This window comes from Trachurus trachurus, assembly GCF_905171665.1.
Source record: "Trachurus trachurus genome assembly, chromosome: 12".
Classification (NCBI taxonomy): Eukaryota; Metazoa; Chordata; class Actinopteri; order Carangiformes; family Carangidae; genus Trachurus; species Trachurus trachurus.
The window spans coordinates 12,551,536-12,574,923 of NC_139908.1; the positions used below are offsets into that span (position 1 = coordinate 12,551,536).

At 42.5% G+C, this 23,388-nt stretch overlaps 1 protein-coding gene across 2 annotated transcripts in view; it reads right to left on the reverse strand.

Annotated features, from left to right (window-relative positions):
- Window positions 1-5,434: 5,434 nt before the first annotated feature.
- Window positions 5,435-23,388, reverse strand: part of nup214 (nucleoporin 214) — a gene marked incomplete at its 3' end in the record, with an annotated part of 30,547 nt that continues 12,593 nt past the window's right edge. Inside the window, exons 20-36 of one of the 2 annotated variants that reach the window (XM_083983426.1) lie at window positions 23,134-23,222; window positions 22,953-23,036; window positions 22,399-22,707; window positions 22,073-22,240; window positions 21,531-21,642; window positions 18,938-19,001; window positions 18,079-18,148; window positions 17,830-17,914; window positions 17,223-17,275; window positions 15,577-17,124; window positions 14,607-14,674; window positions 14,314-14,488; window positions 13,992-14,144; window positions 10,368-10,539; window positions 8,109-8,254; window positions 7,137-7,170; window positions 5,435-5,474 (exon numbers count right to left, since the gene is read on the reverse strand). In XM_083983426.1, coding sequence (XP_083839552.1) covers window positions 5,435-5,474; window positions 7,137-7,170; window positions 8,109-8,254; window positions 10,368-10,539; window positions 13,992-14,144; window positions 14,314-14,488; window positions 14,607-14,674; window positions 15,577-17,124; window positions 17,223-17,275; window positions 17,830-17,914; window positions 18,079-18,148; window positions 18,938-19,001; window positions 21,531-21,642; window positions 22,073-22,240; window positions 22,399-22,707; window positions 22,953-23,036; window positions 23,134-23,222 — 3,370 coding nt within the window. Of the gene's footprint in view, window positions 5,475-7,136; window positions 7,171-8,108; window positions 8,255-10,367; window positions 10,540-13,991; window positions 14,145-14,313; window positions 14,492-14,606; window positions 14,675-15,576; window positions 17,125-17,222; window positions 17,276-17,829; window positions 17,915-18,078; window positions 18,149-18,937; window positions 19,002-21,530; window positions 21,643-22,072; window positions 22,241-22,398; window positions 22,708-22,952; window positions 23,037-23,133; window positions 23,223-23,388 lie in introns of both variants that reach the window. The other variant, XM_083983425.1, reaches the window with a different exon arrangement.

Below are 23,388 nucleotides of genomic sequence, written 5' to 3' on the forward strand. Positions count from 1 at the left end.
TTATGGCACATTTTCATTTATTATATCTCAATCTAATGTTCTGCCAATGTTCAATCACTTGCACTTTTTACAATCTAAATATAGGAATGATTAGGCAACAAACACATACTACAAAAATAAAAAAGCACATTCTCCATAGATGACTATTAAGCCAAAGCTAATAAACAATGACATCTTTGGATTAGAACCCAAAGCTGTTGGTGCACTGGCATTGTGGCATCTGCAATCAAACATGTTTGGATATAATTTATGTAAAAGCTTAGCAAACATGTGCCCTGTGATCCCTACTGTATGCCTCTCCTCGCCAACCAGAAATCCATTAGTGACTGATAATTATGCAAGATAAAATAACTAATTAAAAAATATATATTAGACAAAAACCAATATATGCTACTGAGTTGACAGGGTTGTCATCACAGAGCAGAGAGCTGCATGACAAATATGATCATACAGTTTTTGATTAATCACAGGCAGTGTCTCAGGTCTTTACATTGTAATGTTAATCAGAAAAGAGAATAATTTTACAGGTCGATATGGATTTAGACAATTTATGCATCCCAAATTTGGCCAATGCAACATAACACCTCTGCTGACAGCAGCAGTGTTTAATATGCATTCAAATTCAAGATACTTGCTTAGTGAAAAGTCCTAGATTCAGCAAATGAGAGAATTAACTACAATAAGTGTTGACTGAGACTCAAGCTCAATGTGAAACACTCTCAAAGCGATATTGATGAAATAATGAGTCAACCATGTCTTATGCTGCAAAACAGACGCCATAAATTACATAAAAATCCTTGCAATCAACTTATGCTTCAAGAGGCTGGATTAGCTGACAACATAATTACTCTCGGGATCTGTTCTGACAGAGCAGATGGAACCGGGGTGACAACCGGGGGGACCCAAGCATCAGCTTAAACTGGATTCCAGTGCTGCAGAAGCAGAAAATGCTCACCTGAGTGGGAAATTCAGAGGTGATGCTGCAGGGAAGCTGGCTGTGGCTCAGCTCTGAGCTTTAAAAGAAAAACAGCCTTTGTAGCCAAGATGAGGGGTCAACCTCAAGTGCACCCTCAGTGTAAACGAATAAGGACTTCTCACATCAGTGGCAGCCTGGAAAAAAAAGGGGCTGCTGACGATAGAGGACTCTCACAGTGATGGACACTGAGGAGCAGCCGACTCAATACTCTCAGAAATGAGAAAACGTAGGAGTGGAGGTTGATTTCTCTGTTTGCATCCATGTCAATATATCTGGTGTCACAGATATACGTCTCATATAATAAATATATGATAATAGCTGGATCTTCCCTCTCCAGATGCTCTTCTCATTTTAGATGTTTACTTTTGAATTACGGGGAAAACTAAGCAGATTGTGGGATTTACAGACCTAAATACTTTTCATAGGAAGACAAAAGGTGGTTGCCTCAGTAGGTGTTACACGTGAGGCCTTTTAGACCAGTTTCTCCAATAACCTCACGACTCCGGTGATGCCCAAAGTCTTTCCCCTGACATCTGTGATAACGCCAGACATCCATGATCAAGTCTATTAGATAAGACTTTAAGCCCATTTTCAGTAATCCATTAACATGCAAAGTGTTGATATTGCTGCTGCATGCACCTGTTTATGTTGCCTCACATGCGACAACAGTAAAGTGAGAGGCGACCTCTTTTGCAGGAGGCACTGTGTTTACTTGGAGGACTAAATGAAGTTATGACGGAAATTAAAACTTTCAGTATAAAGCTCCTTTGAAGTATCAGGATAACTGAACTGCATAATCCCTGGGAGTGAGTTAAAGACAGAGAGGGAGAGAGTGAAGGAGGAGGAACTGAGGCAGGTATGTAATTAAAGCTTGAGAGGTTGGGACGGACTTACTGGGATAGTGGCTTTAGATGTTTGTTTTTTAATCACACATTATGTTAATGTCAGTGCTGCTACAGCGCTCAAATCTGTGTTTACCATTTAAGCACAAATACTAGCATGCTTGTTGATGATGAGCTTACATTCCGCAACTTAAAGGAAGCATATGTGCATTTGCTGCGGCTACATGGCCACCGTCAGCATCAACAGCTGTTTATTTACCAGTCACTAATGTTGCATGAAAGACATAATAAACTCTGCGAGAAGTGCAACATTTCTTTTAGATTGGTAAGTAAATCGTTGTTAATGCTAAAGTTAGCTATGTAGCAATAGCATAACTGAGAAAAGGTTTCTTTATTTGCATAACTGTGAGAGGAGTTACAGCTAGCTTTAGTTATTAGTAATATGAAGAATATAGCGGGAGTATAAAATGCATCACTGGTGAAATGGGGTGAAATTCACACATTTACATCTCTACATTGTCCCATTGAAACTCTGACAATTGTTTGGAAAATATGGAATGGAAAATGAGAATGCACAACTATGGCTAAGTTATCACATGCTTGCGTGGTTTCAGAAATCATCGAACTAATTGAATTCATTAATGTGTGTGGACTAGGAGAGGTCCTGTATTAGTATGCAGATTCATGGAATGATATTACTGTTATCAAAAATATAAACGCCAAAGCTGACACTGAAACTTCTGAAATATTTATTTCCTTTCTAACTTTTTTCTTTAGTGAGAGTTGAAAGGAATCTTGGTCGATCTTTCAACCTGGCTATCTATAGGTGTGGTTCCAGAGGAAGGCTGTGATCTGGGAAGTGATCTGCAGTGCACCACCGAGTCAGCACAGTGTCCGGAGAGGGGGGGGGGGGGGGCAGGGAGCGAGGTCTCCCTCGTCCGTTAGTGGATTATTGGATTTGGATTATCTGTACAGACAAAATGACTCATTAGGTGAAATTGTGGTATGCTCTGTGTCCATGAATGGCCGTGGATAACATTCACCTCACACACTGGTTACAGAAATGCCTTAACACTCAAAAAAGGATGCACACACTGGGGAGTCCAGCACCACATGTGGCGATGATGAGCATGTCAGCGAAGCCTGAGTAGGATGTGCTCAAGAGTTGCTAATCATCACTCAGTGTGGGGGTTGGGGATTGGGGTGGGCAGAGAATGGGGTTGGGGGGAGGGGTGGTCTGACTAAGCTATTTTTATCTGGATACCAAGAAGACAGCTGCCGTCCTCCAGAGTGTGAGACTTTCCTGCACTTTACATCATCAGGAAGATGGACTGTTAACAATCAATTATAACCAGACTACATGTGTTGATTAGTGTTATTTCATTGTGTTTTCTGTTATTGTGTACTTCGTTTTTGATCCTTCTGCAACATTGTTTTCAATCTTTTATGCCAACACTGCACTGATAGATTTTACTGTCATGTGTGGTATAATACAAGTAAAAAAAACAACAACAAAAAACACTCTGCCTTAAATGCTTTTATAGAGGCCAGTTGTTGTGGGGTGGGTGCTGAAAATCTCATAAGCTCATCCGCTTTGACTGAAAGCATTACAGACTGTGTAACTGCCTGTGTGCCTGTGTAATCTGCCAATGTGCCCTACTGTGATTCTTTACCTGAGACATCACATACATGTGGTCAGGGTCTGTTGTCCATCAATCAAAGATACAAAACTATGCAGTGTTCTTCTGTTTGCTCTCTTAGTTGAAAGCGAAAATACAGCACACACTCGGCTCCATCACCAGCACCTCCAAAAGTTAAACTGCGGTGTGCATTACTCTCTTCCTCCTGCTCTCTTAGTTTAACAATCAAATAAAAAAAAGGTTATTTAAAAACCAAAATACACATGCATGATTGATTCATCCTCAAAATATATTTCATATGTTGACTGAGAAGCCAGTGGCTCCAGTCCACTGACAGTCTATCTATCAAAAGCTGCTGGGGAATGTGGATTCGTCCATTTCTGCAGGTGTCTACGACAGGTCACATAATGACCCTGACATTCCCCGTGCCACTTCAGAGGGACCAGGACTTCTGCCATGCGTTTGCCGCGAGACGCAAGATAAGGTTGGACAGAGTGACAGTGACATGCTCCACAGCCATAAGCCGGGAATGTAATTCTGTTGATGGTGGCCACATGCCACAACAACAAGGCTCTGATCCAGACCATAGATCCCCCCCATCAGCATTCTCCCACAGCCCATTTTAGCTCCGTATGTGAGTCAATGAATTCCTTACTGAAGATGGGAGGAATGAGCTGCATATCAAGAGGGATTTAGCATTAATTAGTGAACCATCTAAACATAGCCTAAGGGTAGCTGCCATGCTATTCTTCATGCCCCCTCGCATTAAAGTCTTTAATTTTATTCAGCTAATACAAGATTTTACAAAGCAAATACGAAGCACTGTGTGAAGTGCTATTGCAATGTACGTGGAAATGCTTTGCAAGAGTTAATTCAACAGAATTGTGTAGAACAACTTTGACAGATTAGTTATACAGTATAAGGATATTGAAGGGTGTGACATAATATCTTAAGCTACTACTGCTCAAAATTATTCCAAAAATGGAAATAAGCACTCCAATGATGAATAAGTCGCATTATGATAAGTAAATGGTTGTCTTTGTACTCTGTTCTCTGCAAGAAAACCAAATCATAAAATGAAATATTTGCTGGAAGATGACAAAGTCCCCCCCAAAAAAAACATGACTGTTTTGTAAGTTGCAATATTAAGAGAATCCACATTTAGTTTGGACAAATAAGTTGTTTGAGAAATTTAGTTTATTTCCACTTTTTCGTGTAAAAATATACATCAAGAGGGGATTTACTGCAAAAATTAGATGGAAGGAAAATATAACTTATTTCTTATTCAAAGCACAACTCTTTTGACCACAGTTCAAAAAGTTGCGGTTGCTAATTTTCAGTACAATCTACAAGTGTACAATTTGGACATTTCTGCTCAAGACTGACTTAACAGTAAGACAGAACTGAATTGAACAGGATCGTGTGTAGCCATGCTGAAAACACCACTCTACAATGTTCAGAAGTAAAGCTTCAAACTTTTTTTGTACACTGTGATGTCTCAAAGTGCAGAAATTAGATTTTAAAATGCTGGCCACATCATTCTGGAGTATGAAAGAAAAAGACTGAAGTCTGTAAACTACATCAGTGTGTAACTACTGTGTCTGAACAAGGTTGAAATGATTTTTTTGTATATTGGTGTGCTGTTCAAAGTCATTACAGAAAATCTGTTTTTCCAGGTCACTGACCTGCCTCCTCTTTGTATGAATGACGATACTTGATTCTCCTGTATCTTATGAAAATGTTAAGACCGTGTAATACAACATGAACTTCCTTAATGGATATGTACATAAAAAATGAACTGCACTCTGCAAGCAGCTTGAAAACTTGTATATTTTTCTTTTTGCTAAAACAAACAGAGGTTTTCTACTTTACTTTATTTACCCCGTCAACCCAAACGCAACAGTCTTCCCTTTCCCCTCCTCCCATTGTGTGGCTTGATTGCAGAAAGTACTGTAGCTCATGGAGGTTTAATAAAACTAGCTTCTCCAACTGGCAAATGTTTGTTGTGCACTTGATCTGGAAGAAGAAATGACAGACAAAGCAGAAAGGGAGAGATTATTGAGAAAAGTTCCAGTGCTTGAAAAAGTACTAATAGTAGTAGTATTAGAATGACCTCTGAGCATGTAAATCAAATGCCTTCTGAACCCATTTTAGCTATAAGATACCAAACATTACTGCAGTACCAGAACATGTGTATGACGTGACTTTTCCATCAACCACATTTTTCTTTAAGAGGACGAGAGGAAATATGAAGAAATTGTACAATTTTAAGGCGTTCATGAAGATAAAATAATAAAGTGCAGCAGTGACTTGCATTTATCCCATTTTGATGCATTCCATTTTTGTTGTTTTGTTTAGTTTAGTTTTGCACCCAGTGAGGCAAAGGCACAGCAGTTTTAGGGCTGCTGATGAGCAATATTGTTATTTTCTTTTATGGATATTGCTGAGTTTTTCTCTTTTGTTTTCTCAGCACAACTATTTTTCTGACCTTTTTTTCTGAATAAGAATAATTCCAATTATTCTAATCTAAATATTTTTTTGAAAAACAAACATTGCAATGGTTTGCATACACATTGCATGTTTTTGCTATTGGCATGGTTTGAATCTATTTTAATTCACTTAGTATGTCCACTAGAAATCGTTTCCAGTGCTGTTGCATTTAGGCGTTAAATTGTGGTGTAACAGCATATACACCTGTGTCCATTTTGGTCATCTTTAATCAAAGAGGCTATTTTTTTGTATATTTGCAATAAGATAAATGACAACTATTGATGATGTGTCAGTAACCTGTAGTGTACAGGTTAGCAGGTTTGTTGTGGGAAGTGGAGGAAGAAAGAAAAGCAAAAAAAAACAAAACAAAAAAAAACTAAAAACAAAAGGATTATTAACAGCATATGAATGCGTCCAATACGCTAAGCCTCGTCTCCACACACTCCTGCACACTTCAGAGTGCATTCCACTGGAACACACCCCGGGGAACAGTGGCCGCCATGTGACACACAGCAGCAGCAAACGGCAGAGGGAAGCAGCACGAGAGAGCGAGAGGTAGAATGTGGGATGGAGGGATGAAAAGGAGAAGACAGTAGGATGGGAATGAAAAACCAATCACAAGGGGGCAATTATAAGGAATATAGAATAAGGAAGTGCTGCTGGAGCATTCGACCATGCACCAACCATTTCAGGAACAGGGGGTCAAAATTATTTGAACTACACTTGCAAACACTTTGTCTGTGTATTTAATATGTGTGGTGTTGAATTTATTGTAATATTTACTGGGTCATCTTTTAAAACATGATTTGATGTATTATTCATTTCTCCTTGTGTTTTTTTTATCCAAGAAGTGGTAGAAAGATTTTTTTTTACCGCAGTTTAATATGGTGAAATAGGAGCGAAGCCATACTGGACTCTAAGCAGAGAAAAGATGAAGAGGAGGAAATAAGAAATAAATGAGGGAAGATGAGGTGGTATTAAATCTGAAAGGTTCTATGGGGAGCAGTGTTGTGGAAGAAAAGATGTGAGCTTCAGCAGATTTCAAACACCACAGGCATAACACACTGCTGCCAGAGAGGAACAGAGAAATGTGGGTCTGACTACTCATTCATCAGCTCATTCACACACACAAAAAAAGAAAAAAGACAAAAGACATGAATCGGAACTAAATGTATTGACTGCACTTACTGGTTTGCAGACCCAAAGGTGTTTCCAGAAAATCCTATAAAATGAAAAGTGAATTAAATTAATTGCAGCAATAAAACTGTATCACTATCGGGGGGGGGGGGTTGAAAACCCATAATCCTATTGCAATTTTCATTTCACACTACACAAGCCATCTCTGATAGACCGATCTGTGTATCTGTCTGTGTGCTGTGTCCCTAACATACCCTGACAGATGCTTTGTCACCCATGGCCATTAAGGACAGAGGCTGAGAAGGTGTAGAAAGATGAAGATGAAGGGGGTGGGAGGACACAACAATCTTTTTATATCATTTTATATAATTTACGTATATCACATCTGCATGCTACTTATATTTTAACCTGTTTGTTCATCTGCATGCTACTTATATTTTCACCTGTTTGTTTATTTATCAGCAGGATTATGCAAAAATATTTTAAACATAATCAACAATTAGTCAATAAAATATCACAAATACAAATACACATGGTTCAAAACTGTCATTCAGAATTGGAGAGGATGTCTCTATAATTGGGAGATAATGGCACAACAGGTCATGCCCATAAGAAACTTCTCTGTGGAGGAATTACGTTTACTTCTGGGATGTGTTTGTTCTAACACACAACGTGTTACAAAGTGTATTAGAATGAATGTAAGTGGTTTGCAATCCTCTCTCTTGAAGTGTAAATCGCTCAATCAGGACAACTCTATAAACGTTAATAGAGTGTTTAACAAGGTGACAATTACATGTTTGGTTTGACTACTTCTGTTAGATGACAATTAGTTGCTGTTCTGTGTTGCCGCTGTGTGTTAAATGTGATATTGTGCACAAATGTCAGAGGAGCTGTTGACCAACTCCCCTTGAACTACTGACCGCACTGCCTGCAGTATTTAACTACGTGTTGGTAAACAAGAGGGCATTTGCAGATGATGAGGGAAGAAAGGCCAAGAGAAGGCAGCTGAAGCAGTAATCTCACCTCCTGCCTGTGGCTGCTGTCCAAAGCCGGAGAAGCCGCTGGGCTGACTTCCAAACCCAGAGCCCTGCTGGGCCAGGGACCCGAATGACGGAGCGTTTTGAGTCGCTAGGGCGCCAAAGGACGGCGCGTTGGGGGGGGAGGCAAACCTGAAAACACAGGCGGACACAGAGGATGTGATTGTGGGGAAACAAAAAGGTACAGTACAGCTGAAATTCCAACAAATAGAAACACTGAGTGAGGCTGACGAGACAAAATGAGTGGATTGATTATGCCATGGGGCTGGATGCCTTTCAACAGGCATGCTTTAAATCAGTAGTCGCCAACCCTGCCTCAGCCTGGTTGTCTGTACTTATGAGCCAAACTACAAGGCAATCAGTGTTCAGTCATAGCCATCCCATCACACTGACATGAGTAACATGACTGCAACATCTTTGCCTACTGATGGCATTGTGATGCTGCATGAGATGGGACACAGAGCTACAGTGGCACTGAGAATTTTATCAGCACACATTACAGTTCTTTCACTTAATATAGGTAATATAGGTAATGGTAGATCTTGCTTGTCACCTGAGGTGAGGGGATCTTGGGCTTAAAGAGGTTGGTGACCACTGCTTTAAATCATCTATTTATTTGGACAAAGAGGAAAAAGAAAAAAAAGAGGGGAAAGAAACTGTGCGGGACATAATATACTCACTGGCTAGCTGCATCCAAGTAAACATGTGAGCTAGCCAGAAGGTGTCAGATGGTGCATGTGCGTGTTTGTATGTGTGTGTCACAGTACTAGAGGATTGAGAGACAGGGGTTTAAGCAGTAAATCCCCTCCACAGGACCCACACCCACTGAAGAGCGAGAATAAGCAAAACAGAGGGAGCGAGAGAGAGCTTGCACCAGAGAAGGAGAGCAGGCCAGTTTAATCTGCAGGAAGCATGACCCCGGAGTGAGATTATCAGAGGGGAATAATCTAGTCCTGCACAGGACTCCAGCGTTTTGGGCTCACTAGCATCAAAACACATTGCGCAGGGCGGACACACAGAGGTTGATAAAGCTGGAGAAATCATTTGGGTGGAAAGAGAGGGAAGGACGTAAACGATGAATTAATCCTCTCTCCTGTCGCTGAACAGAAATTTCTCCTGGTTTAAAGCTGACTTGCTGAGGGCTGTAAAGATGTGCTCTATTGTACTTTATAGTAAAATGTCAGTGCTTTACACTTCAGAATAAGGCTGCACAATTAATTCCAACAAAAATGCAATTTCGCTCCCTCTACCTGGCTACAATCTAATTTGTGAAAACTACAGTGGTTCTTCAGCATTTACATTAGCAAGGAGAGTGGTTACATCAGTCCCAGTGTTTCTAATGTCTCCTCAAATTGCAATGAACTGTGCAGAAGGTAGAGACAAGGACAAATCTAACGTTTAGAGTTATTGATTTCACCGTTGCATATCTGTTTCGTCAGATGGACGAACACTGGTGAAGGAAGCAAGGTCCTGAATAAACTCGGACGTGGACAATCGTTTATGATTTTTCTGTCAAATTTTAAACCTGAAATCTTGTCTGTTGTAGGAATAACAAAATGTGTGTGTGTGTGTGCTGTCGATAACAGTAGTAGACAGAAAGCTGTCTCACTTCATAATTGGACAAAGCTTTAGTGAGAGCTTTCAAACCCTGCTCCATTTGGCTAACTAGTGAGCCTTGAAACAAGTTTATTTTATTTCAACGCTGTAACGTTAATAGAGTGTTTAACAATGCGGGCGCATGCTGCTCTTCTGTTACTTTGTGTTATGCTTGTGTGATTGCGTGTTGACTGAGGGAACACAGATGTTCTGATTTCCAAAAAAGCTGCTATTTGCTGCGGGCAAAATCATCCTCCCCCAACTCCCAACTCCCCGCTCTTGTACTGCACACAGCGCCTGGTGACACTGACATTTTTAGATGATTTCTGACTGCAGCAAAGTAACAACCAAAAAATATGTTTGCTTCTCAGAGGTTGTGTCACAAATATATCATATATCATATAATACATAATATAAATATGAATATTTCCTTCTTCACAGCCTTAATGATTGAGTGGTGCCATTGTCTGTCTAATGCAACTATTACTGCTTTTGTTTTGTTTTGTTTTTAAGGCTGTAAACTACAGGCTTGATCAAAAATTGTCAATTGATGTCCAGTTTTGTCCATCATTCATCTCTGTACACACCCCTAAACAAAAATCATTGTCAGATCAAATCTTTTTTTCACAGAACATATTAAGTTTCTTACCCAAATCCTCCCATGTTGGAAGCCGCTGTTCCCTCTCCAAACACCTTACCGGTCGAGGGACCCAGGTTGTTGCTGAATGTGGGGTTGGAGCCAAATGCGGCTCCGCCACCAAATGCTGGGGAACCACCGAAAGAAGGGGGACTCCCAAACACAGGAGCGCTGCCAAATCCTCCTGTACAGAGGGAAATTTATATGTTCTTCAAATGTTTTGTAACAGACAAAAGTGGAACGTATACAGTATAACGTGGGTTACATGGTCCTCATCATGGTCTCTAAAACAGGATGGGTTAAAAAAAAAAAGGTGAGTCATGGTGTTCTTTTTGTGACTTCAGCTCATTTACATAGGGCATTTCATCTATGTCAAGGGTATTTGTCGGCTCAGGGAAGCCTCTGGGCTGCAGACAGAAAAAAAACACACACCAGTGAGAAGAGTTGTGCTCAGACTCCTGTATAAAAATTACTACAAATACATTCCACATGTGGTCTGAACCAGGGCTGACACTGCTTACAGTATCAACTAAACAGGTATAAAAAAAAAGCAAGAAAGAAGACTATTTGCGTTGTAATTTCTAATGAGGATGGACATTTTCCCCCACTATATTTCAACCAGGTACAACAAATACATAAAGACAAGTATATTATTGTAACCAGTTGTGTACAGTACATTGCTGTTTTGGAGCAGCTCAGTGTGACAGTTTAATGAGGGGAGTGAATTCTTCACACCACCTCAAAGCCTCAAAAGTAGCAGCAGCAGGAGGGAAAGGGTGTGCTGAAATTACAGCCGGGCTACCAGCATGCTTTAGTAAATAATTGATTGAGCTAATGTAACAAGATTACATTCCCTGTACATGGACCAGAGATAGGACATTAGTGTGGTGAGTGGTACCAATATCCCACTGGAGAGGGGAGGGGTAACTTAGATGGCTGTTAGTGTTTATCATTTCAAAAAGCCCAAATGGAGAAATGCGATAAACATCTTGACAACGCAAGAATCTATCAGGCTAGAGTTCACATTAATTCTTTGTACTTTACATTTTTTATGCCATATAGTCTTGGAGCTTGGGTGTGTAGGAGCACAGTTTAGTTTTATTAAGGGCAGAATCTGCCTATACTTTAATAGGTTCAGAAACTGAAAACATGTTTGGTGTGCTTTCTGTTAGGGGCTGTGTTTTAAACAGATCTGTAAGAAAGTAGCTGAATGTAAAGTTGGAAGCTCTCCTCTGGAGTCAGATGGAGAAAAATCACAGTTTTCCTGCCTCACCTTCCTTCTTCACCTGCACCAGTCTCTTGCCATTGACAAATTTAACTTTATTAATCACCCTCCCTGTGTTTGCTATCAAATAACCTTTTCAACTGACCTGACAAATCTTATGACACAACTGACACAAATACAAAGGAGATATGACACGACTGTCGGCCCTCCTCCGAGTAAATAGCAAAGCACCGAGACCAGAACCGAAATGTACTACATGACCTGACACACAGACACGTGGACGTTGTTTATCTGATGAACGGGTAACCTCTTGCTCACAAAGCAGAACGTAACAAATCAACGAGGACAAAGCCGTGTATCCGCTCGTGTCGAGCTGTCTTCACATCTTCTCAACTGTCTCGACTGCTGCGAAAGCCTGAGGACGGCAAACTGTAGAAACAAATTTACACAATTTCTAAAGCACACAAGATACTGCATGATTACCTCAAGAACTAATCTCACCACAGGAATTGTTGTAGGATTACTGTTGTAGCGTTACAGGCTTCAACAAACATTTTTCATCTTCACGTTGATAACATTAATAGGGTTATTAAAACCAGCACACACAGATATATCCCTGTATCATGAATGAAAACATAAATATGCTAATCAGCTGTATTGACATAACAGTAATCTATGCTTTCTACATTGCAGCTCTAATGATTTGTGATATTTAAGATAAGGAGCACTTATGTGTAAATATTTTTCAGACGATTTAAAGCTTTTCTCTCTGATACTTAAACAAATATATATCACAACTTTGATTCACTGCAATGTGACTTAGCAGTTCTGATCGGTAACATTGCATCAGCAGTATTCTGGCAGGAAATGACAGAGCATCTGACTACCTCACTTTCTGCTCTGCTGGGGTGAGGAGATAAGGACACTCGCTGTAGCGCAGATGATAAAGGAGAAAGCAATGTCAAGAGTTGGCTGCTGAATAAAATATGATTATGTATGGGTGCCCATGGGTTTCTATTACAGCTACCCCACCATCACTGAAGCGCAGCCCCTAAAGCCAGAAACCATGGAAAAAGAAAAGTGAAAGAACTGAGAAAAATCAAACATCACTAATACATGCCCTTTCTGAATGGATGAATGAATCCCTCTCCTCAGAATGTATTAACAGCACATGGCAACAAGTATGGTCTGAAAATGTCGCCTGTATAAACTGATAAAATGGTATCTCTAAAGAAACAAGGAAGGAAGCACCATTTTCATCTTAAAGCAGAAGTAAGTGATATATTTGTGTTAAAGCAGATATCAGCTTCACGGCCGTTTCGGCTAATGCTGCGTTCAAGGCAGGCTTTTGAAACCGTAAGTTACAGCTTCAAGTCACAACTACGACTTGGTAGCGTTCCAGGTAACCCGTAGCTCGTGTTTTTACCATCCTGTTGTCTGTGAAAGTTCCCTATAACGGCCACTCGTAACTTCCGACCCGTGAACTCGTACCAGATCGAACTGGTATGACTTCACAGGAAGGAAAAACACAAAGTACGAGTTTCTTTGAACGCACCATGAGTTAGCAGCCCCCGCCCTTGTCAGGCATCAATTGGTCCTCGTGCTACGTCACCACATTCACGCGCATCCCTTGGCTGCACACACAGCCCTTCATGCCGTTCTCTCTCCTCATTGGATAACACTTGTATCCCACAAGGAAAATTTTCTCCTCGGGTTACAGCAGAGCAGAGTGACGGAGAGACTCGTGTTTAGGCTGAAATACTTCATGTAAGTGATTGCTGACGGAAAATAGGACTATTTAGGACTTATATTAACAAAAACATTCCACTGATATCTGCTTTAATATAAGTCTTAAATAGTTATATCTTCCGACAGCAATCACTTGCATAGAGTGTTTGGACCGAAACACGGGTCAGTCACTCTGCTCTGCTCTCAGCCGAGGAGAAAACATTTATCGTATCCTACAGTTTTTATCCAATGAGGAGAGAGAACGGCATGCAGGGCTGTGTGTGCAGCCAAGGGACGCCGTGAATGTGGCGACGTAGGGACGAGGACTGTTATGGTGCGTTCAAGGAAACTAGTAGACTCGTGTTTTTCCGTCCTGTGAAGTTGTATCAGTTTGATCTGGTACAAGTTCACGGGTCGGAAGTTACGAGTGGCCGTTATAGTGACTTTCACAGGTAAAACAGGTCGGAAAAACACGAGTGGGTTGCCTGGAACGCTACAAAGTCGTAAGTTGTGACTTGAAGCTGTAATTTACGATTTCAAAAGCCTGCCTGGAACGCAGCATTAGCGAAAACGACCGGATCGCTTACTTCTGAAACATTCCGCTTACTTCTGCTTTAAGGACTGGAAAACAACAGTAACATAATGATAGAAAAAAAAACCTAATGATAGGAGGAAAGTTATACCTGGTTTTGTCGGAGAAGCGAAGGAGCCAAAGCCTTGAGATGCGACGCTGCCTCCCCCAGTGCTAAAGGTCCCACTTGGCTTCTGCTCACCAAAGGAGGCCTGTCCAAAACCAAAGGTCTTGGCACCACTATTCCCAAACAGAGTGTTGGCACCTAGAGGAGAAAAAGGCAATATTCAGGTTAAATCAATCAGGATTTGGTTTGAGTATTTTGGTTAATGGATTCTAGCTTGACTATAAGTTGGTAGCTTCACTGAGGATAAGAGTAGAAACTAAAAAATATACCAGTAAACTACATTTTTGTCTAGATTGTGTTGGCTTACCTGGCTGGCCAGGCTGTCCAAACCCTCCAGTAGCGGTGGGGGCACCAAATGGGTTCTTGTTGGCAGCCTCCTCTGTTGGTTTGCCTCCCAGGCCACTGAAGAATCCTCCACCAGCTGATGAGCCCGCTGTATTGGCTGCATTTGAACCGAACAGGCTCCCACCAGATGATGGCTGCTGCTGGGAGACAATCATTAGTCATTTTATGTGTCCAGAACAGACAATATTTTGAATTTGAGACACTGTGCTGTATTTGTGCACTGTATTCAAACGTAACAATCGGTGTATTGTCTACCTGTCCAAACACGCTGCCACCACTGGACTGCTGGCCAAACACGGGGGTGGCAGGAGAGCAGCCAAAAGCTGAAATATAAAGGAAAAAGAAAAACAGTCAAGACCGAGGTATTCTCTGTGAATGACTGATGATGCCATACACATTTTCTAGTCACCACCATGCAACACTGCCTCGCCTTCTTTCCCCAGTGTCATAAAAGAGAAAGAGCTGACTCTGGAAACTTGGACCCCCCCCCCCCCCCTTCTCCTCCTCCTCCTCCTCCTCCTCCTTTTCCCAACAAAGCCTGTAGACATCAGCTGTGTGTAACCGCTGAGCTGATACATTAACATCAGCTGTCCACAGAGACACAGACGTTCCTATGCTGAGAATTTGGAGAATCTGTGGGAATGGGGCAACTCCCCTCATGCCAGCCCTCCTGACTCGGACCCCACCAGCCACCGCCACAGACAAAATAAGGTGTCGAGTGTCACATTTGGCTTCAATCAGCCAAACGTGGTGACAGCTTCACATAGCCTCCCCGCACTGCCCACTGCCCAAACACATATAACAGTATAATTCAGTGGTTGTCAGACACCGTTAGCTTCATCACTGTCAGTTTGCGACTGTTTGTAGCTGTGTGGCTCTGATTAGCAAATACAACATCACTTTGTCTCTGGCTGACAGGATTTTTATGGCTCGCTGCTTTGAAATTGAGAATCCTTTGCAACCCATTATTTTGGAAGCCCGACGGTGTCACTTTCCTCAATTATAAACAGTTTTAGCATTTAAAGGTAAATTAAAATGACTTGGTGTGACTTGAGTTGAGGAAGAGAAACAGTTGAGATTCAACCCCAAATAATAAGAGCTGAAATATGATCAAGATAGGAAAAAGGTTGATCCGACAGAAATCTTTTATCAGTGGAAATAAGTACAAGAGTGAGAACAAGCAGAGTGAGCCACAAGCTGAGATTCCGTACAGGCTCACACTCACCTGAGGGCTGTCCGAAGCTGAATCCTGAAGATGACGACGTGGTGGTGTTACTACCAAACACGGGCGCTTGTCCAAAACCAGAGCTCTGGCCAAACGCCGGGGCCGTGGTTTGTCCAAACAGCCCAGAGCCGGTGCTGCTGGCTGTGTTGGCGCCGCCCGTGCCGAAGGAGAAGGAACTCGCGTTGCTTGGAGTGGAGGAACCGAAAAGACCTCCGCCTCCAGTGGTCGCACTACTAGGACTTGCTCCGAAAGCTGACTGGGCAAAAGAGAAGCCACTGGCTGTTCCCGTGTTGCTGGCGGGCTGGCCGAAGCTGCTCTGACCAAATACAGATTTGCCAAAACCAGTTCCGGTTGATGCACCGAACCCTGCTGAGCCAAACCCTGTGGCTGCCGGGGCCGCCGGGGCCGCCGGGGCCGAGGAGGCGGGAGGCGCGGCGGGCTGACCAAACACAGTGCTTGCGGCAGTAGTTGATGCGCTGTTAACAATGGTCGGGGTGGACGTGATGGCCGCCTGGGCGACTGTGTTGATGGCTGCTGTGACCCCGAGGGAAGTGCTGTCTGTTGTTGCGGGAGCAGGCTGGGTAAAGATGGAGCCTGGTTTGTCAGAGCTGGAAACCTGAAACGCTGTTGGTACCTCGTGGGCGACGGTTGCATAGGCAGGGGGGGCAGCAGATGAAGCGGGAACGGGAGCAGTGATAGTGGCGGCGGCGGCGTCTGTGGCGGCTTCTGTCGTGGGAGCAGCACTGACTGGTGCAGGAGGGGCGGCTTCAGCGGTCGCGATGAAGTAGGGCGGAGGGTCTGGGGTGGAGGCGGTCGTAGCCACAGGAGGTGCAGGTGTTGGGGCCGCAGGTGTCGGTTTGGTCGCTGTGGTTTCTGTAGTGACTGAATCCCCAGCAGACTCGGGCGTCACAGGGGGGCTTGCTCTCTCTACGGCAGGTTCGGGAGCAGGTTCTTTTTCGGGGGGTGGTGTGGGTTCTGAGGGTTTTGCAGGAGCTTTAGGTTCCTCCGTGGAGTCTGGTGATGCAGCGAGGAGACTACTGAAAGACGTAGGTAAGGCTGAGGCGGCCTGGGGAACGGAGAAGGCCGGCTTGGTGTTGGATTCAGGGGGCTTGAACAAACTGCCTGACGTCAGCCCCTTGGACAAGTCTGTCGCTGCCGAATCTTCTGTAGACTTCTGTAGACCTGCACCAAAGCTAAACTGTGGTGGTCCCTTGCTCGCCCCAAGTCCAGCTTCCCCAAAGGAGAATGAGGCGGGAGTAGGTTTAGCGGAGGCATCTTTAGCTTCTTCTCCTTGGCCCACACGGAGTCCAGAGAAGCTGCCCAGAGTCTCTCCTCCAATTGTCTTGGGGGGCTGTGGCTCTATCCTGAGGGCGGCCGTGGCAGCGGTGGGCTTGGCTGGGTCTCCTGGTGGGTTTTGAGGCTGGGTGGGGGACCCAGTGCCTTGAGCTGGAGAGGTGGACTTTGGGATGAGGGAGAACGCCTCCTCTGCAGCTTGGCCAAACGCCGCCTTGCCATTTCCGCCAAAGGAAAATTTACTCATGTCCTTTACTGAAGAGACGGAAGAAAAATCAGAAAATCAAATCAGAAAACAATGAAAGGACATGTTTATTTTATATCTACAATTGTGTCTCGTTTTGTTTTTTTACCTTGTGACATCCCAGCTCCCTGAGTAACTGAGCCAAAACTGAAGCCTGCGGGCCTGCAAGAGAAACCGTTAAAGTCAGAATGACACAACAGTGTCAGGATCTATGGCCTTTTTAATGGGGGCACATTTCAGACTGAAACTGAATATCTGGGATCTCGCTGGAGTCTCTGGGGAATCACAGCGATACAGAGCTGCATATAACTGTTCACCTCTGCTGACACCAAAGTGGTTAGATCAGCTGGCAGAGGGATAACTGAATTAATTAGACCTGAGCCACACGCTTTTGTAATATTTGACCAGTGATATTGCTCCAGTGGCTTCGCCCAGCACACGAGTGAACTATTAGCTGGTTGCCCCAAATCACATTTGAGTGGAAAAATCTATAGTTAATTGACGAGTACAGAAAACAGTTCAAGCTCACACAGGGAAATTGTGGAACTTTAAAATAATAATACAAAAAAATATGAAAATATCCATTTCTTATTCTTTTTGTAATTTTGTTGTGTTATGATGAATAGAACCATGAATATTCAGGTTTAATTGGCCAAGGTAAGTCAATGGATCTGAATATTTCAGAGCACTTCTTGAATTTTCATAAGCAGACTCACCCTGAAGTGAAGGAGAAACCTTTGCTGCTGCTTTGCTCCACTGAACCAGCAGGAACCACGGAAACATCAGTTTTGGACGGTTGACCTGAAGGACACAGAGTTGATGAAGTCAGGCAAAGCAAAAGCCAAAAGCAAAATAAAATGTCACAGTTTTGCCGACGTATAGTCAAGGATCATGAGCAATGTTCTGGACTGTGACTGAGTTTATGTGTGACCATTATTCGGTACACACATCACAACAGTGCTTACCAAACACAAAGCCGGACTGTGGGGTGGTTGTACTTTCAGCGGACATCTTCTGAATACCTTGTGTCGGATTCTGCAGAGACAATTTCACAGAGACACTGACTATTGTAGCTTAATTCTGCAAGGCTGCAATACATAAAAAGAACAATATCATCCTTTATTATCTTTTGTGACATTTCAAAAATGCGTATGTAACATCTTCCACACCACTGTGGATTATAGCGCACTTCCAATGAGCTGTAATATTAAGACAGAAGTTCAGAAGAAAACACATGTGGATGGTGATCAAAATTTTTGTTGCTTCAGTATTTGTTCATTCCCATTAATTTGAACTTTGGCCCATACAAGCATGAAGATTTGTGCGAGGAGTTCCCCTGTCACACAACTGTTATTTGTAACATCAGCATGGTAGGCCACTGGGACTTTTCTCACCCACGCACCTAAAGGTTTGTCTCCACCTGCAAAACTCTCAGCAAGCTGTGAATTTCTGCAGGTGGAAAGCTGAGAGAGAGGAATACAATAACACTGACTTTTTTTTTTTTAGATTTTGAATATTTAATAATGGCATGTAAAATTTATAAGAATACTCATTTATTTGTGCCTGCATCATGCCACAGTAAAAGTTGATATTTGCACATTTATTTTAACAATTCATGTTTTTCTAAGAAAAGCAGAAGTATTTGTGGTTCATATCTACATATTGTGTAATCAACTAAAATATTTGGTGTGTGAGCCATTCAGAGTGTGTTTAAAAGAAATGTGTGTGAGTGATGTGTTTAGTTCCCTTGGTGAAAGGAATACAGAGACATGTTTGTGGCAGGATGAATGACAGCTGTCACAGTGATGCACAGATAACACTCACTCGTTTAGCCTGGTTAGAAGAGACTGTTGCAAAGACTTGAGCAGCTGGATCTGGTACCGATGAGCTGGAAAAGAGCAAAAAAATGTGCAATTAAACATGATGAGCTATTCATGTTTAATAAAATGAGGTGTCCATATCCCAACAAACTAAAACCTGCTACTGAATTTCTGCTACATGTGGGGATAGAAAATTAAAAAATATACTCTGTATGAGCACACGCATAACACATTTTATATTTTTCTGTAGGAAAAAATATATATAAGCTCACTATACTGTGCTGGGACATTTGAAGGAATGTCTGAACCGTTACTGTTTGACAGAGGAGAAGCATGTTAGTGCAGACTCAAGAAAAAGCCCCCTTTCATAATCATCTTACTCTCACAATGCCTTTTTTGCTTACTTATTATTGTGAGCAGGCTTTATTTGGGAAAAGCCCCAAGGTGGGATGGCCTGCCAAAACATCAAGCACAAAAGTGTAGCACAAGCCCAGTGAGGCAAAAAAGAGTGAAGTGCAGGAGGCAGCAAAGGGCCAAAAACATGAGTGTGTGAATCATGTAGTGAATAAAGAGCCAAATGAAAGACAAGAAGGCAGGGACTTGAAGAGGATAATGGTATGAAAATAGACTATTATGCACAGGGCATACAGTGCAGACCCACTATTTTGTTTTGGCAGCAATCTCCAGCATATTTTGGGTTTGTTTTTGTTTTTTTACATTCAAGCAGTGCTTCATTTAAAATCTAGTGTACTGGTGCTGGAGTACAGCGAAAAAATAAAATACACTGCTACACTGATTACTGCTTTACAGACTGAGCTGTGTGTGATGTGACATACAACAATATTTCATATATTAGTTTTAGAGAGGTTAAGAAAGGGAAAGAAATGAAGAATAGGAATATGGGATATAGGACCATATGTTATGACTGCGGACACAAGGTGCTGTGCAGATTTATGGAGTCCTTGAGCAATGCTGGCCTCTAGTCGTGTGCAGTGGCTGAGAATAGAAGGAGTCATTGACCTAATAAATCTATACTGAGGAGACACACTCAAAACAAACACTGGACCCCTTGAGGTCTCAGTGACAGACTGTCTACTCTCTGCATCCGAAATAGATCCGAGTGGACACAGGCTTGATTTAACAGCATAAATATTGTATACCAGGCTTGATATGGAACAGCATACAGATAGCACAGGTTAGATGGACAATAAATGGTAAAAGGTAAATGGACTTGCACTTATATAGCGCTTTTCTAGTCTCTTGGACCACTCAAAGCGCTTTGCACTGTAGGTCACATTCACCCTTTCACACACATTCATACAGCGCTGTAGCGCAGGAATCTAACCATTCACACACATTCATGCCCCGATGGACACATCGGGGGGCAAGTGTGGGTTCAGTGTCCAAGGACACTTCGACATGTTGCCAGGAGGAGCCTGGAATCAGATGCATGATATTGTTCTTTCTTAATCCTAATAGCAAAGGGGAAATCCTAAGATATTTTATCTCAACAAAGCTTTGAAATATACATACAGTATCACCCTCACCCCCTAAAACTAAGAGCCAAACAGCATTTGGTTGACAATGATTCAGAGGCAAAGTGCCTCTTCTCACTATAAATACTGTGGGGTTGTTTACAGTAATTTCATTCTCCTATGTGCAGCTGGATAACAGTGTCTGTCTGTAGGTTTGTCATAATCAGTCCTTGTGCTTAGAGCCTAAAAACGTCCCAGTTCTCTGCACTGCTCACATATCACAACAGGTTCAGTGTCACTGCATGACAGGAGAAGCATCCAGGCCACAAAATATACAGACATTCCTAGTCCATGTAAAACTGGCAGATTTAAAGCGATAGTTCATCATTTTGGCAACTTCGCCTATTGCCTTAATCCCTGTAGTTTTAGGGGTAGGTTAAATACCTTTAATTGCCGGTGCAAGCTAGATTGGTGGGTCTGAGACGCGAGCTGTGCAGCTAACGCAACGGAGACGCACGTTACTTTCACTTTTCTCTCATCAAACTCATCAAATACACAATCAACACCACAACAACTCCAAAACACTCTCGTGGAGAAGTTGTGACCTGCACATTCACCACGCTATGAAAGAATGACGTTTAATTTTGTAACATTACGACACATGTAGCAAATACTCTGAACTACTTGCGTTTTTGAAGTCACTCTGCCCAGCAGCCGTGTCGGGAATGTAGTTCCGGCTACGCATTAGCCTCGAAAACAACTCTGTCTCGTAATGTTGCATTATTATCTCATAGTGTGGTGAATGTGCAAGTCACAACTTCTCCACATGTGTGTTTTGGAGTTGTTGGATTGTGTATGTGATGAGTTTGATGAGGGAAAAGCGAAAGTACCGTGTGTCTCTGTTGCGTTAGCTGAGGAACTTGCATCTCTGCCCCGCCAAACTAAAAACAGCTTGCACCGACAATTAAAGGTAATTAACCTACTCCTACAACAATAGGGATCATTGCAATAGGCCAATTTGCCAAAATGTTGAACCATCCCTTTAAGTAAATCCATAATAGATACTGTCTGAAAAAATCATCTGCTTAATTTGAAATAACCTGTGTCATTTCTGAGTTTTACCTGATGATATTTGAAACTTGGACAGGAGCTCCTTTGTCCCTGAGCTCCTGAACGTTGACCACCTGAGGAACAGTCTTCAACGTGGACTCAGTCAGGGAGGTACTGACGACACCTGGGACACAGACACAGATACATGCGTGGGTAAGCCACAGACAGATGCACATTATGATGTTTACATTAAAAATAGAAGAGAACAGACAGAGGTTACTGGGTGACCTGAACGTTTCCATGGTGATGTAAGCCTTATTTGAATTACACTAAAACTAACAGTTGAGGAGTAAGGGAGCCCAGGATGGGATGGGGCTTATGAGCTGAGACATAAAACTGTCAGTTTTATATGATTTGTTCTGCAAGTCTGTGTCTCCCCCTGGTGAATCACAGTGGCCATAACAACACAATATTACACAAAGTGCATATTATACACAAACTGTTGTCTCTTTCAACTTAATAAATTTTCATCATCATTTAAAAATAAACAAACAAAAAAAAGACCTGTTTTCGAACGTTTTCAGTGGCTGGTGATTGGTGCATGTTTGTCCTACCTGTCTTCTGATTGGCCATCTGTCTGCGAAGAGCAGCGGTGGCTGCGGCCTGCTGGGCAGGGATGGTGACAGGTATGCTCCTCTCTGTCGGTGGGGCGCCATGTTTTACCGTCTTTGTGGCAAGAGCAGTGCTATCAGCCCCGCTGAGGTTGATCTTATTGGTTGGAACTGAAATATAAATAGAGCAGCATTTGTGAAATGAATCATGTGTGTTGAGGTTCAATAGCTGCTCTCTGTGTTTCATGAGACATTTAAAAGCCGTCACCTCCGGGATTTGAATACAAAACTGTGATGCACGCAATAAGTATAAGTATATAACAACTTACTAGGGCTGGCAATAGGGCTGAGTCCAAAGCCCATACCCTGTACTGGGTGAATTTTGGTTAAAGGCGTGGACTGGATGGCCCCGAAGCCTGGCTGGATAGAGGGGGTCCTCACGACTGTGGGGTGACGGGGATTGGACAATGCCGGGGGTATGACAGTCATTGGAGGGGGCTCTGGCTGTAGTTCCTCCTCCTCCAGCTCCAAGTGAGCCGGGTGTGGGTCCAGGGACTGGGACAGGGAGGAGGTTGAGCTCACATCATCCAAGTCCTCATAGTATTTAGGTGAAAGGAAGGCTGAGCGAGACAGGTTGGCTGGAAGAGAACAGATGAATGTGTCAAAATAATCAACCGTCTAATACAGCTGCATTTATTTTCTTCAGTCATCAATATTAGAAATTCAACATGGATCTCACTGAAATAGAGGATGGAGAATGAAGGGTTTTCCCAGCTTTTACATGCTTAAGCAGATGGTTCTTAGTATTTATTTGAGCTGAGATTCCCTTCTTTGGATATTAGTGTTTCCCCTGAAAAAATGTGTTCAAGTAAGAGATGTGTACCTGGTGCAGTTGAGCGGACAGGAGGCATCTGCCCCTTTGAGAGGAAGTTGCGTAGCTGGGATTGTTTCACTGGTGATATTTTGACTGATAGAGGAAAAAAAACAAACATCTGCAGTTAGCAATTGTTAAAATTATGAAATGCACAATGCTTTTTATATAATAAACAAAGATGGCTTAGTACCAGGGGTTTTGGATTTGGGCTTGGGAGGGGTCGCATCCAGTCTGGCTTTCAGAAGTGCATCCCTTAAACTCTCCAGCTCACTCTCCAAACTGTCAAAAAGACAAAATAAAACACAGAAAACGAGATGCTTTCAACTGCAAACAACATACCGGTATTTCAAGACCAATTTGCAATGTAATCGATACAATTAGAAATGAATATAAACATCAAATGCCTGCCTGAAGCAAATAAGTGGCATCTTTACGTTACTCATCA